This window comes from Pavona decussata, unplaced genomic scaffold (assembly GCF_977016875.1).
Source record: "Pavona decussata unplaced genomic scaffold, jaPavDecu1.1 SCAFFOLD_156, whole genome shotgun sequence".
In the NCBI taxonomy this organism is placed as follows: Eukaryota; Metazoa; Cnidaria; class Anthozoa; order Scleractinia; family Agariciidae; genus Pavona; species Pavona decussata.
The window spans coordinates 3034907-3049308 of NW_028145568.1; the positions used below are offsets into that span (position 1 = coordinate 3034907).

The window sequence follows — 14402 nt, forward strand, 5'->3', positions numbered from 1 at the left end:
ATGTATTTATCTTTCCTAAGACCAAAAAGTCCAGACAGGAAGAGATATCTAAACTATAGCTAACAATATGGTCAACACGAAAACAACTGAATTCCTGTCTAGAGCAAAAACTCTTTCATGATACTTACGAGCCATAGAAAAGCATCCCTTCTTGCACAAGTCCCAGACAAGAATGGGCGGGTGATAGCCACAGCGCGAACAAAAGAACTCGTAACCATGATCACTGAGGGCCTCAAAATGGAGATAGGCGTTTCTAAAAACGTTGTCACCAACGTCAATTTGTAGTGTGTTGCGTAGGACAGCTGCAGTTCTGCCGACTGCCGTATTTTCCTACAAGTAAAGATCGATCATCGGTATTAAACTTTTTTATATTGATTAATAACGCACACGATAATAGTCAAACTGAACAAAGAATCCTATTCTAGCGTTCATGTGAATGGGAGAGGGTTATGTCAGGAAACTTTAATTTCGCGGATTTTTTGTAATTTTTGCCATATATCCCAACAAGTAAAGATCGATCATCGGTTTTAAACTTTTTTGTGTTAATAACGCACATGGCTATAGTTAAATTGAACAAAGAGAGGCATGTGGAAAATTTAATTTCGCGGAATGTTTTAATATAAAAAATTTGGCTCAATACCTTTTACTATTTTCGTTTTAAATAGTTCAACTGCAAATAAAAGCAATCAAACATCGTCTTGGAGCTCTCGGCTAACTGCAAGAACTGCTAACTAGTTGATCAATTATAACCAAATAAGTAATTAACTGATTATGAAGAAGTAAGTAACATTGGCATTAAGCATATAACAAGCTCTATAATATACCTTCATATACTCTCTCATGAAGAGCATCAGGCGGAGAGTAAAAATGTGCCTGTCGTCAAAATTGTGAAGGCCGTCATCAAACTCCTGATATCTGTACAGCATGTGACATTCATCGCACCTTTTGTAGAAAGTATTGACATCTAGAAAGAAAGCAGAAAGCCAACGTATTCGTCGTTTAGCTAGTTTGTCTGGATTTAGCAGGTAGGGAAGTCTAATCCACAGTTATGTTACTGACTGCTTCACGCCTGAAAAAGACACCGATGGGGAAAGATAATTTTGACATTTTCTGGGATACACGAACAAGGAGTGCATACGATGAAATGCAAGCATTACCGAACTAGGCGTATGTTAAAGTGGTGCTGATTTCTTAAAAAAAATCGTTCGGTCCATAGCAAAGAAGAGCTGTTTATGGAGGGACGACTTATTTTAAAGACACTCTTCAAGGTTCATGACATAATTACTCGAATAAAAAAACTGCGAGTTTTGGAATACCTGTTTTCACGTTCATCAAATCTATTATCATGGCTCTTCCAGTTATTTGGTATGGGTCCCCTAGAGAATTACCACAGCTGAAGCATTTCTCCTCCTTAGGCTTTAGGTCAGAAGGGAAACCACTCATGTGTTGTCTAGGGAGGAGCGATGGTAACCTCTTGTTGCGAAGCTGGTACGTGATCATGTCGGTTAACCCTTTACCCGATGGAGGATAAAAAGTACCCGACTCCTGACTTTGGCTCTGGAAAACTTCAGCGTTATCAGCATCCTCATCAATTTGCTCCTCGTCGAATTCCTGGTCACTGTCCTCTAAAGCGTCCTCTAGCAGCACCCTTTCTTCCTGGTAGAGAAACCATTTCGATATGGCTTTATGGATGCATGCTACTTTTGCCCTGCAGCATCGGCATGACCATTTTGCCGTTTTTGAGTCGAATGTAACGACAACACGACCAAAGCGTGACCAGTAGTGTACACCACCATCAAAAACTGAAAGAAACACATTTCTGCGAGAATGAATTTCATTATCTTCAATTGGAAATCGAACAACTAGAGGACAGCCGCCTTCTTTAGCTTTCTCTCTGTGATTCAAACACATTTGTTTCCTCTTTTCGTTGAACCACTTCAAACGGCCTCCGCCTATCTCTTCAAGGGAGTCGTTATGAAGTGACACTGGAATTTCAAATGGTCGCGCGAATTGCACACTCTGGAGATGTACACACTCGAATGCTGGATGACCGCTTCTCCTGGCTACCTGGGCAGCATCCAAGCATTCATCCACTTCGCATGAGCTGGGAACGGGATTTGTGTCGAGCGTGAAGTTTGTCTTGTGTTGACAGTGAATAGGATGCCCTGTTCCGGAGAAAGTTCGACTAATCAAAAAGATTCCGTTTTCAAAATCTACACAAACCCCCTTTAGATGACGGCCAGGACCTACTGCCGCTTCCACTTTTCGTTTATGTTGGTCTCGTGTATGACGCTGCAATGCTTTCTTGTTTGGGTAGCTTTTGTGGCATTGGGAACAAACAAGTTTGCCTCCTGACAGCTCTCCTTGGGGTTCCTTTGCTTTTTTCTCTATTTTGTCCGTTTTTTTTAGTTTTTTAGCGGCAGAAGTTTCCGCTTTAGCCACTGCCACGTTAAAATGGCTGTTGAGGTGAACAACCATTGCATCCCGTCTGTCGCTCAAGTGTAAGCAATAAGGGCAATGCCAGTGGCCACGATTATCAAAGGTCTTTCCGGTTGACGTCGAGCAATGGAGAATGCACTTTAGAATGGTTTTATCTGAAAGTAATAATTATTGTGCAAGGAATTAAAAAAAATTCCTTTTCTGTTACCGGCATATCGTTCGACAGAAAACCTTTTGCAGTTCTAAGATAGATAAGTAGAGGAGTCTCAGGGCTGATTAGACACCCTTGCCTTTTTTTGTCGTCCACGGTTAACCGAGGAAATATAAACGCAACATGATGGAAATGAAATTAAAATTTCAAATAAGACAAAGTTAATCTGTTAATCCGGGCCGGGGGGGGGGGGGGGGGGGGTGGATTTAAACTGTTACACAACAAGCTAGAGAACAGTACGGAAGCAGTTAATGGTTAACGGAACGTGACCCTTCCTGGCCCCGGGAGGCGTTTCTTGTCTGATATCGTAACATGTTAGGCAATAATTGTAGTTTATTCCTTTGCTGACACTTAAAGCCATGGTTCTATTGAAATATTCCAGTTGTTTCCACTGTAAGCAAGCAGAAAACTCTATCATTTTCTTGACTTTTGTCTCGCCTTGTCTAGTTTCAAAAAGTACAGCTTTGCCGTGAACACGTTAAAAGTCAGCGCATGAACGGATTGAATGCGGAACGGAAGGATTATGAACTATAATGCGAACCAGTGATGTTAGAGTCATTATAAGTTTATGAATGTTGTACACTTTTAGATCTTAGTGTACGTGAAAAGAAAAAAAAAGACTAAAAAAAAAAAAAGGCCGTGATAGGTAACTGTACACGCATTTCGCAAAACTTGTTGCAGAAGTTTATTTGTTGTTTATCGTGCTCTCTGTTATCACAGTTTTACCGGTTTGGAAAGGGCCCGAAACACAACCCACACAGCTAAAATACAGCTGAAAAAAAAAAGAGCTGTCACATCCAGGTTAGTGCTCTACTTTCCCAGTTTAGGGACAATATTTACAAATAATCACTCAGCTTGTAAATCCCGAAATCGTAATTTGCTGGTGCAGTCAAGCAGCGGAGGTGTAAAAAAAAAAAAAAAAAAGATAGAGTACGTACACGCTGGACACTTAATTAACACGTTTACCCTGAGATTCTGGGCGAAATAATAGTACAAATAGAAAGCTAAAAAAATTAATCTTTTTTTCAAACTGAACTAGTTAGAAGTTTGCCGAATATTCATATTTTCTTCGGCATTTCTGCTTAATCGAGATCACTTTAGACATAGGCTAATCACCTTCTCGTGTTATCCTCTGAATCCAGTGCCTTTTCCGAAAATGTTCCTTGAGTTTACATTCCTTGGGTAGCGGTTGCCTCTTGGTCTTCGGGCAAAGGCTGCAGTGATATAGGCGCCCGTTACACGGTGGAGGGCAGTCCTCGTCGCCGCAACGATCAAATTGGTCAGGGAATTCAGTGTCGACAGGGATGATAGAAATGTGATCGGAAGATTTTCCCTGTAAAGAAAATTGGGCAATTATCAAGGTGCAATATACGTAAAATTGAAAGGAAGAAAAATTTTAAAACTCAACACAATTCACTCACCTGCATTACTAGCTTTCAGCACGGGGAAGCTGATTTCGTCCGAATAATTCTATTGTAGATCTGAACAAAATATTGCACCCAATGGCAAGTAACGACCAGTATCGAACAAAGAAAGATATAAATACATTTACGGAAAACTCTCTCTTTCCACACCCTTATGTCAACCCTCAAACCACCTTCCAATCATCTCACAGTAAGTACAGGAAAAGTAGGGAGTTCATCCGGAGAAAGCCCACGAATTTTCTGGATAGGCTCCATTTAATACACCGGAATCGGAAATCACCTTCACTAAGGCAGCAAAAACCATGAACATGTGTAAAAACCAAGGCGTTCAGTGTTACAATAATACCGCTTTTATAAACAAATGCAGTTGTTTAATTGATTGCGTTTCATTTGGGGTAGAAGTAGGAAAAGCAGAGGCCTCTTTCGCGCTCAAGCGCGTGGCGAGAAATGAAGGACTGGAGAGAGTAAAAGAACATTTTTTTCCTCCCATTTCCGAGTTTTCACTTTTTTGTTTGTGGAGGAGCATCTGCGGAGGAGAAAGGAGCTTATAGCTGATCGCGAAAGAAAGGATAGTAGTTTAGGATGCCAGCTACAACAACAAATTTAGAAACATGAACAGAAAGCAAATGGAAGCAACAAGTGAATCAAACTGGCGGAAGCTGTAGTCAGGCTAGAAAGAGCTGTTGTAGATAAGAGGACGTTCCGGGGGGAGGGGGGAGGGGGACTCTCCTAGAAAGGGGCGGGGATGCTAGTCGTCTCGCTTAGGAGTGTAAAGTTTGGATTTTGGTCTCACTTAAGGTGTTATCGGCAAAACGCCATTATATGTAGCCGTGAAGGTCTCGTTTAGGGTTGCATGCAAAAAGTCACTGTATTTTTTATCTGTCTGTGTAAAAAAAAAGCTTGATACACGCCCTGATTGGTTATCTTTTAGGGGTAATTCAAAATTTCCCACGAGCATCCACGCCCCTTTCAAAGGGGAGGCCCTCCTCCCCCCGGGAGTACGCCAAATTTTGTTTTTTGGAGTTTCCACGTGGTAATAGAAACGTGACAACGACCAATTTATTTTTAACTTGAGTTAAGCCGACAAGATAAGAGCTGTCCAATAAACGTATGGTTTGAAAGTAAGAGTAACGCAATTGGATATTTCTTCCCCAAAGTATAATTTGCTTGCATACGGTATTTCCGATATTCCGGCAACGTCGGAATTTCCGTTTTGAGGTTTTTGGACAGAAATCAGTGCACTTCTTAATTGTACGGTAGACGGATGTCCGTCTTATCGAGAGTAAAGTGACTGATTTGGACCTGAAGATGTTGTTTAATTTATAATACATGCTTATTAAAGAATGATTTATGTCAATTAAGGCCTTGTATATTGTGCAAAAGCTTGACGTGACCTGCTGTCAGTCTCGCAGAAACAATGTTGATGAACTTTATTTGGCCTGGCCTCCAGTAATTTTACGAATAATCGGAGCTTGTTGTCAGTGTTTGTGTATTGAAACTTAAGTACGCTTTATTGCAGCCTGATATGGTATCTCGGGGCTTGACTAATGTTTTTTGGCGTGATTTAGTTATAAATCTTGCAAACAAAATTTAATACGTCACTCACATTTAATGCTACAAATATGTCACACATGTGTTTCACGCCCCAGTCACTCCTTGCTCGCTCAACATGTGACTTGTTTCCTTTACGTAAATCCGCAAACGTGTTGCATGGTTTACTTTTATGTACAACAAATCCCCGATGAAGTTAGTTAGTCTAACGTAACGCGTCGGATAATAGAAAGTTTTTAGTTCGTTCAGTGCCACTTACTTAAAAATTAATTTCAACAATTAGGCTTGTTACTTGTATCTCGGGGCTTGATATTGTAGTGTGAAATAATATTACGATATCGGCGCTTGATATTTGTTGCATGCGTAACAGACAACTTGATTTCGTTTCATTGGGGCTTGGTATTGTACCTCGGGGCTTGCGATTGTTGTGTCGAATAATATTACGATATCGGGGCTTGGTATTGTTGCCTGCGTAAGAGACAATTTGACTTCGTTTCATTGGGGCCTGGTATTGTGACCTCGGGGCTTGATATTGTCGTGTCGAATAACGATTTCGGGGCTTGATATTGTTGTCGCGTAAGACACAACTTGATTTCGTTTCATTGGGGCCTGTTATTGTACCTCGGGCTTGATAATGTTGTGTCAAATAATCTTACGATATCGGGGCTTGATATTGTTGCCTGCGTAACAATAAACTTGATTTCGTTTCATTGGGGCTTGGTATTGTAGCTTATTGTGACCTCGGGGCTTGATATTGTTGTGTCGAATAATCTTACGATATCGGGGCTTGATATTGTTGTCCCGTAAGACACAACTTGATTTCGTTTTATTGGGGCTTGGAATTGTGACCTCGGGGCTTGATATTGTTGTGTCGAATAATCTTACGATATCGGGGCTTGATATTGTTGTCGCGTAAGACACAACTTGATTTCGTTTCATTGGGGCTTGGTATTGTACCTCGGGGCTTGATATTGTAGAGTGAAATAATATTACGATATCGGCGCTTGATGTTGTTGGCTGCGTAAGAGACAACTTAATTTCGTTTCATTGGGGCCTGGTATTGTACCTCGGGGCTTGATATTGTTGTGTGTGCCCAATAACGATTTCGGGGCTTGATATTGTTGTCGCGTAAGACAAAACTTGATTTCGTTTCATTGGGGCTTGGTATTGTACCTCGGGGCTTGATATTGTAGAGTGAAATAATATTACGATATCGGCGCTTGATGTTGTTGGCTGCGTAAGAGACAACTTAATTTCGTTTCATTGGGACCTGGTATTGTACCTCGGGGCTTGATATTGTTGTGTGTGCTTCGGGGCTTGATATTGTTGTCGCGTAAGACAAAACTTGATTTCGTTTCATTGGGGCCTGGTATTGTACCTCGGGGCTTGATATTGTAGTGTGATTTAATATTACGATATCGGCGCTTGATATTTGTTGCATGCGTAACAGACAACTTGATTTCGTTTCATTGGGGCCTGGTATTGTACCTCGGGGCTTGATATTGTAGAGTGAAATAATATTACGATATCGGCGTTTGATGTTGTTGGCTGCGTAAGAGACAATTTCGTTTCATTGGGGCCTGGTATTGTACCTCGGGGCTTGATATTGTTGTGTCGAAAAATCTTACGATATCGGGGCTTGATATTGTTGTCGCGTAAGACACAACTTGATTTCGTTTCATTGGGGCTTGGTATTGTACCTCGGGGCTTGATATTGTTGTCGCGTAAGACACAACTTGATTTCGTTTCATTGGGGCCTGGTATTGTACCTCGGGGCTTGATATTGTAGTGTGAAATAATATTACGATATCGGCGCTTGATATTTGTTGCATGCGTAACAGACAACTTGATTTCGTTTCATTGGGGCCTGGTATTGTACCTCGGGGCTTGATATTGTTGTGTCGAATAATCTTACGATATCGGGGCTTGATATTGTTGTCGCGTAAGACACAACTTGATTTCGTTTCATTGGGGCTTGGTATTGTACCTCGGGGCTTGATATTGTTGTCGCGTAAGACACAACTTGATTTCGTTTCATTGGGGCCTGGTATTGTACCTCGGGGCTTGATATTGTTGTGTCGAATAATCTTACGATATCGGGGCTTGATATTGTTGTCGCGTAAGACACAACTTGATTTCGTTTCATTGGGGCTTGGTATTGTACCTCGGGGCTTGATATTGTTGTCGCGTAAGACACAACTTGATTTCGTTTCATTGGGGCCTGGTATTGTACCTCGGGGCTTGATATTGTTGTGTCGAATAATCTTACGATATCGGGGCTTGATATTGTTGTCGCGTAAGACACAACTTGATTTCGTTTCATTGGGGCTTGGTTTTGTACCTCGGGGCTTGATATTGTAGAGTGAAATAATATTACGATATCGGCGCTTGATGTTGTTGGCTGCGTAAGAGACAACTTAATTTCGTTTCATTGGGGCCTGGTATTGTACCTCGGGGCTTGATATTGTTGTGTGTGCCCAATAACGATTTCGGGGCTTGATATTGTTGTCGCGTAAGACAAAACTTGATTTCGTTTCATTGGGGCTTGGTATTGTACCTCGGGGCTTGATATTGTAGAGTGAAATAATATTACGATATCGGCGCTTGATGTTGTTGGCTGCGTAAGAGACAACTTAATTTCGTTTCATTGGGACCTGGTATTGTACCTCGGGGCTTGATATTGTTGTGTGTGCTTCGGGGCTTGATATTGTTGTCGCGTAAGACAAAACTTGATTTCGTTTCATTGGGGCCTGGTATTGTACCTCGGGGCTTGATATTGTAGTGTGATTTAATATTACGATATCGGCGCTTGATATTTGTTGCATGCGTAACAGACAACTTGATTTCGTTTCATTGGGGCCTGGTATTGTACCTCGGGGCTTGATATTGTAGAGTGAAATAATATTACGATATCGGCGTTTGATGTTGTTGGCTGCGTAAGAGACAATTTCGTTTCATTGGGGCCTGGTATTGTACCTCGGGGCTTGATATTGTTGTGTCGAATAATCTTACGATATCGGGGCTTGATATTGTTGTCGCGTAAGACACAACTTGATTTCGTTTCATTGGGGCTTGGTATTGTACCTCGGGGCTTGATATTGTTGTCGCGTAAGACACAACTTGATTTCGTTTCATTGGGGCCTGGTATTGTACCTCGGGGCTTGATATTGTAGTGTGAAATAATATTACGATATCGGCGCTTGATATTTGTTGCATGCGTAACAGACAACTTGATTTCGTTTCATTGGGGCCTGGTATTGTACCTCGGGGCTTGATATTGTTGTGTCGAATAATCTTACGATATCGGGGCTTAATATTGTTGTCGCGTAAGACACAACTTGATTTCGTTTCATTGGGGCTTGGTATTGTACCTCGGGGCTTGATATTGTTGTCGCGTAAGACACAACTTGATTTCGTTTCATTGGGGCCTGGTATTGTACCTCGGGGCTTGATATTGTTGTGTCGAATAATCTTACGATATCGGGGCTTGATATTGTTGTCGCGTAAGACACAACTTGATTTCGTTTCATTGGGGCTTGGTATTGTACCTCGGGGCTTGATATTGTTGTCGCGTAAGACACAACTTGATTTCGTTTCATTGGGGCCTGGTATTGTACCTCGGGGCTTGATATTGTTGTGTCGAATAATCTTACGATATCGGGGCTTGATATTGTTGTCGCGTAAGACACAACTTGATTTCGTTTCATTGGGGCTTGGTATTGTACCTCGGGGCTTGATATTGTTGTCGCGTAAGACACAACTTGATTTCGTTTCATTGGGGCCTGGTATTGTACCTCGGGGCTTGATATTGTAGTGTGAAAAAATATTACGATATCGGCGCTTGATATTTGTTGCATGCGTAACAGACAACTTGATTTCGTTTCATTGGGGCCTGGTATTGTACCTCGGGGCTTGATATTGTTGTGTCGAATAATCTTACGATATCGGGGCTTGATATTGTTGTCGCGTAAGACACAACTTGATTTCGTTTCATTGGGGCTTGGTATTGTACCTCGGGGCTTGATATTGTTGTCGCGTAAGACACAACTTGATTTCGTTTCATTGGGGCTTGGTATCGTACCTCGGGGCTTGCTATTGTTGTGTGGAATAATCTTACGATATCGGGGCTTGATATTGTTGCCTGCGTAAGAGACAATTTGATTTCGTTTCATTGGGGCCTGGTATTGTATCTCCGGACTTGATATTGTTGTGTCGAATAATCTTACGATATCGGCGCTTGATATTGTTGCCTGCGTAACAGACAACTTAATTTCGTTTCATTGGGGCTTGGTATTGTAGTTATTGTGACCTCGGGGCTTGATATTGTTGCGTCGAATAATCTTACGATATCGGGGCTTGATATTGTTGTCGCGAAAGACACAACTTGATTTCGTTGTATTGGGGCTTTGTATTGTAGCTTATTGTGACTTCGGGGCTTGATATTGTTGTGTAGAATAATCTTACGATATCGGGGCTTGGTATTGTTGTCGCGTAAGACACAACTTGATTTCGTTTCATTAGGGCTTGGTATTGTACCTCGGGGCTTGATATTGTTGTCGCGTAAGACACAACCTGATTTCGTTTCATTGGGGCTTGGTATCGTACCTCGGGGCTTGCTATTGTTGTGTCGAATAATCTTACGATATCGGGGCTTGATATTGTTGCCTGCGTAAGAGACAATTTGATTTCGTTTCATTGGGGCCTGGTATTGTATCTCCGGGCTTGATATTGTTGTGTCGAATAATCTTACGATATCGGCGCTTGATATTGTTGCCTGCGTAACAGACAACTTAATTTCGTTTCATTGGGGCCTGGTATTGTACCTCGGGGCTTGCTATTGTTGTGTAAAATAATATTACGACAGAATATTACGAACCCGCTTTGAGAGAACTTTGTATGGCAGGGCTTCAAGGGGGCGGGGGGGGCATGGTATGGGGGGACTTCTGCTAGGGGCCTTGTATCGGGGGACTGGTATGGGGGACCTGGTATGGGGGGCTTGGTATCGGGGGTCTGGTATGGGGGGCCTGGTATGGGGGGCTTGGTATCGGGGGTCTGGGATGGGTAGGGGCCTGGTATGGGGGGCCTAGAATGGGGGGCCTGATATGGGGGGCCTGGGATTGTAGGGAACGTTCCAAACCTTTCATGCACCCATCCATTTGCTTGTACCTCGTTTCATTAATGTATTCGTTTGCTTGTTTGTTTATATATTTATTTGCTTTTCCCAGATTTGTGCGACAAAGGACAGTCATCCCAAGATGGTTTTGATAACCCTAACCACGATGCCTGCACTTTGTGTTCTCTGGGTTTTTATCAGGATCAGTACGGTGCTACACAATGCAAACAGTGCCCAAGTGGGCTGACAACTCTTGCTAAGGGTTCTACCTCTTTGGCCGACTGTGGAAGTAAGTTTTCGAAGATGGCGCGTTAAAAGGGCATTTAAAAGTTCAGGCGTGGGAGATAATAAAAATCCAAACCAGACACAAACAAACGTAAACAAACACGATACAAATATATTTTCCGTTTCCGTGGGGAGCGAATGTAAACGCGTCAAATGTGTTAATCGTAGAAGGCGATTCGTCCTAAGATGCATTTTTAATTCTACCTACCCTCAAATAACTGACTTAAAATCTACTAAGAGTCCTATTTATTCATCTTTTTATCTCAATTTTAATGTCGAAAAATTTTCGTTAGATGTCTTATCCTCAGTGCAATGTCAATTTTTTATTCATTCGTTTATTTAGTTTTTATGTTACGTATACATATGTATATATTTTTTTAACTGATCTTTTCTTTTCACAGCTATGCCTTCAATATCTTCCTTTGGACCACCCTCAATGGTATTGAACGTGACTGAAAACGAAAGAGCAGAGTTGGTGTGCATGGGAGCTGGACCACCGACACCTACTTTTTTGGTTAAAAAAACTACGCCAATACCAGGTTGTCTTAAGGTTTTAAATCACGTTTGATTGTGATGATGATGATGATGATGATGATGATGATGATGATGATGATGATGATGATGATGATGATGATGATGATGAAAAAAGTATTTTAGCGTCAACACTAGTATCGTTAGCCCAAAGTAATAGCTTTAACCTACCACAAAAAAAAAGGAGAGAGAAAAAAAAAAAAAAAACAAAAGTTGAAAAAAAAGAAAGAAAACCAAAGAAAAATAACCATCAGAACTTGAATTAATTATGCAAGCCCAACCTCGATCTATCGCCAAAGAATGGTATTTTATAGTAAGGAACCTTGCCACGGCTGCGTATATAAGAACTAGGGAGTAAAATGGGACGCAAGCACCACCAACTAACGCCATTATGCCATCTACTTGATGAAGTTGTGATACCTCAGTCATTGTCACCAGCAACGCCCATGGACGCACACTTACTCACGGAATACGTATATACTCTATGCAAACATCTCCTCAGTGTAAATTTTTTTCATTTTATACTGTAAACCTTTACACTATCAAAACTGTTGAGGGCTTTGTATTAGATGCTATTTAATCCTGGAATGACTTTGTTTATTGCTTGGCTCCACCAAATAAAATACTCTTTACTCAAACGTCACTCCCTCTTTCCGCTTTTATGACTGATATCACTGTTTCTCTCTTGCCATTTATTCATGAGACTATAACATTGCTTAAAACTTATTTTATTCGTCCTCTGATTGTAAGGATCTTTTTTTTTTTGTTATTATTATTCAGATGGATTTGAAGGACCTGTTGAAGTGGAGTACATCTATTCAGGGAGCGTGGTGACTGGCATCCGCTACATCATCGTCAGCACAACAGAACACGATGCTGGACGGTACTCCTGCACTGTCACCAACAAGTTTGGTTCGCACACGAAGGATCTTAACTTGTACGTGCATTGGTACTTCGGCGGAGGAGAAAGTGGCTCAGGTGAGAACCAAAATGAACAATTTCAAAAGATTAAAGCGACACATTCAAAGCAACGTCGGGGTATAGCTATCGGAACAGTTTTTTTTTTTTTTTTTTTTGTTCAAGACGTATCACACGGTCTCCCATATCAAACAGGGCCAAATTTTTACTTTATCCCCCGCTGGTAGATATGTCGATATCGAGCACATAAAAATAGCTCCAACTAATAAATTATACCAACTGAGAACAAATATATAACGCATAATTAACCGTTGTCTACTGTATCAGGAAAAGTCAATCGTGCTTCATAATGAGGCTTAATAATTGTGCTTCATATTTTTGTTACTTCAGTAAATTTCAGTTTTCTTTTTTAATGTCCGTTTCGTTTGAATTGAAGAGTTCCCGATTTCCTAAATAAAAAAATGCACTCCCAATTTCGGACGAAAATGGGAAAAAACAAACATGTTTCAATTTAGTAATGGTGAAATTTTTTTGCCTAATTTTCTATTGTTTCCGTAGGGGGAACTCGGATTATCTTTTTCCGAGTACACCTGTGTTACTGACTGAAAAATAATACATCTAACATTTATTCAGCAGGCCAAAAACATAGAATCACATTTCTTTAAATTCCTTGTTTGTTTCCAAACAACAACAACAACAACAAAGCTTGTGCCACAAGCAAATAAATTCGGAATACAAAAATTCTTCCACCTGCTTGTAGTCGACTAATCGAGGCGGGGGAAGAACAAAAGAATTCCTGCATGATTTTCGCTCGATGGTGTCTTTGTTTTGGTTTGGTTGATTTAATTGTTCACGCGAAGAAAAAGTCAAATTTTATTTAATGTTCTCTTCTTTCTCTTTGAAGGTGCTGGGAGATAGAAGCAGGAGAAGAACGCGTGAGATGTCAAGACATTGTTCACTTCAGTTCGCGCCCGGGGCTAGAAACGTTAACAGACATTAAAGTAGTCTAAAAACATGGTATAGTAGAAAAAATCTACCGATTAAAGAGAACAATAAAATGCGTCATCAAGAGTATATTGTTGTTATTTCTTCTGAACGCACGGAGACATTTTCTCATTTTTTTTTTTTTTTTTTTTTTACAATTAGGGTCAATTAACACTTCCCAAAAACAATCGATTACTATAAATATGAAATCGAGGCACTGTTCATCGCCCAAATTAGCTGGTTCTTTTCTTGTGATGCATGTTGTAGTTCTGGAGATCATTACAAGTGGAGAAAGTACTGTGGGTATTATTGATGTCTGGGATGCCACAAGATTCAACACACTGATCTATTAGCCTTTTTTTATCGTGAAACGCAGGGGCGTAGCCAGGGGAGGGTTCCAGGGGTTCCGGAACCCCCCCTCCCCCCCTCTCCTATTTTTAACAGTGTATCATGCGAGCGCTTGAAGTAATGGCAAATGAACTTCTATTTGCTGGCCAATATAGCGACGTAGCATAGAGCTGGGACACAGACACCAAGAATAAAGCGAGTGGATTTGCAAACGCCATTTCAAGTTTTTCTTTTATAATCACCTTGTTGACGGCAATGAAATGCCTTTTCGTCCTGAAACCCCTAGGTGTAAAACTTCAGAAGAGAGATCTAGATGTCTACGAGGCGTACACTAACAGTAATAATTTCACGGACTATCTCCAGGACATCCGAGACAACATCAAAGACATCTGGATAGAGTGGTTTGATCTGGCGGTCACTACCGCGGCAAATGTAGGTGTTGTGCCTTCCATCCGCGCTGGACCAATCAGCAGCAGCATCGCGACAATGTACCAGCCCAGACACCATCTGATTACTAAAAGAGGGCAGTTGCAATTCCCGTTATAGACCATTCACAATCAGAGATGGAAACATACTTCAATCCTACTAATGATGCTGT

At 41.2% G+C, this 14402-nt stretch overlaps 2 protein-coding genes and 1 long non-coding RNA gene across 3 annotated transcripts in view; 1 reads left to right on the plus strand and 2 right to left on the minus strand.

Annotated features, from left to right (window-relative positions):
* The window catches only part of LOC146465294 (uncharacterized), a 46232-nt gene extending 32686 nt beyond the window's left edge, over positions 1–13546 (plus strand). Inside the window, exons 18-21 of the mRNA XM_085128492.1 lie at positions 10851–11027; positions 11425–11562; positions 12335–12532; positions 13377–13546. Of these exons, the coding sequence (XP_084984618.1) occupies positions 10851–11027; positions 11425–11562; positions 12335–12532; positions 13377–13390 (527 nt within the window). The 3' untranslated portion in view covers positions 13391–13546. The remainder of the gene's footprint in view (positions 1–10850; positions 11028–11424; positions 11563–12334; positions 12533–13376) is intronic.
* On the minus strand, positions 49–2730 carry LOC146465296 (uncharacterized). The gene is made up of 3 exons (XM_085128803.1): positions 1317–2730; positions 825–964; positions 49–330 (listed from the first exon to the last, which is right to left on the minus strand). The coding sequence occupies exons 1-3, from the start codon at positions 2476–2478 to the stop codon at positions 49–51; spliced, it is 1584 nt and encodes a 527-aa protein (XP_084984929.1). The 5' UTR covers positions 2479–2730.
* On the minus strand, positions 3610–4734 carry LOC146465297 (uncharacterized). The gene is made up of 2 exons (XR_014868294.1): positions 4072–4734; positions 3610–3983 (listed from the first exon to the last, which is right to left on the minus strand). It is a non-coding gene; the product is annotated as an uncharacterized LOC146465297 (long non-coding RNA).
* Positions 13547–14402: the final 856 nt, after the last annotated feature.

Excerpts from the sequence above, each read along its gene's own strand:
- LOC146465296 (XM_085128803.1), bottom strand. The coding sequence starts at position 2,478 with ATGGTTGTTCACCTCAACAGCCATTTTAACGTGGCAGTGGCTAAAGCG. Across the intron at positions 965-1,316 it reads TTTGATGAACGTGAAAACAG|ATGTCAATACTTTCTACAAA; the intron begins GTATTCCAAAAC and ends CTTTCTTTCTAG. Across the intron at positions 331-824 it reads TCATGAGAGAGTATATGAAG|GAAAATACGGCAGTCGGCAG; the intron begins GTATATTATAGA and ends CTTTACTTGTAG.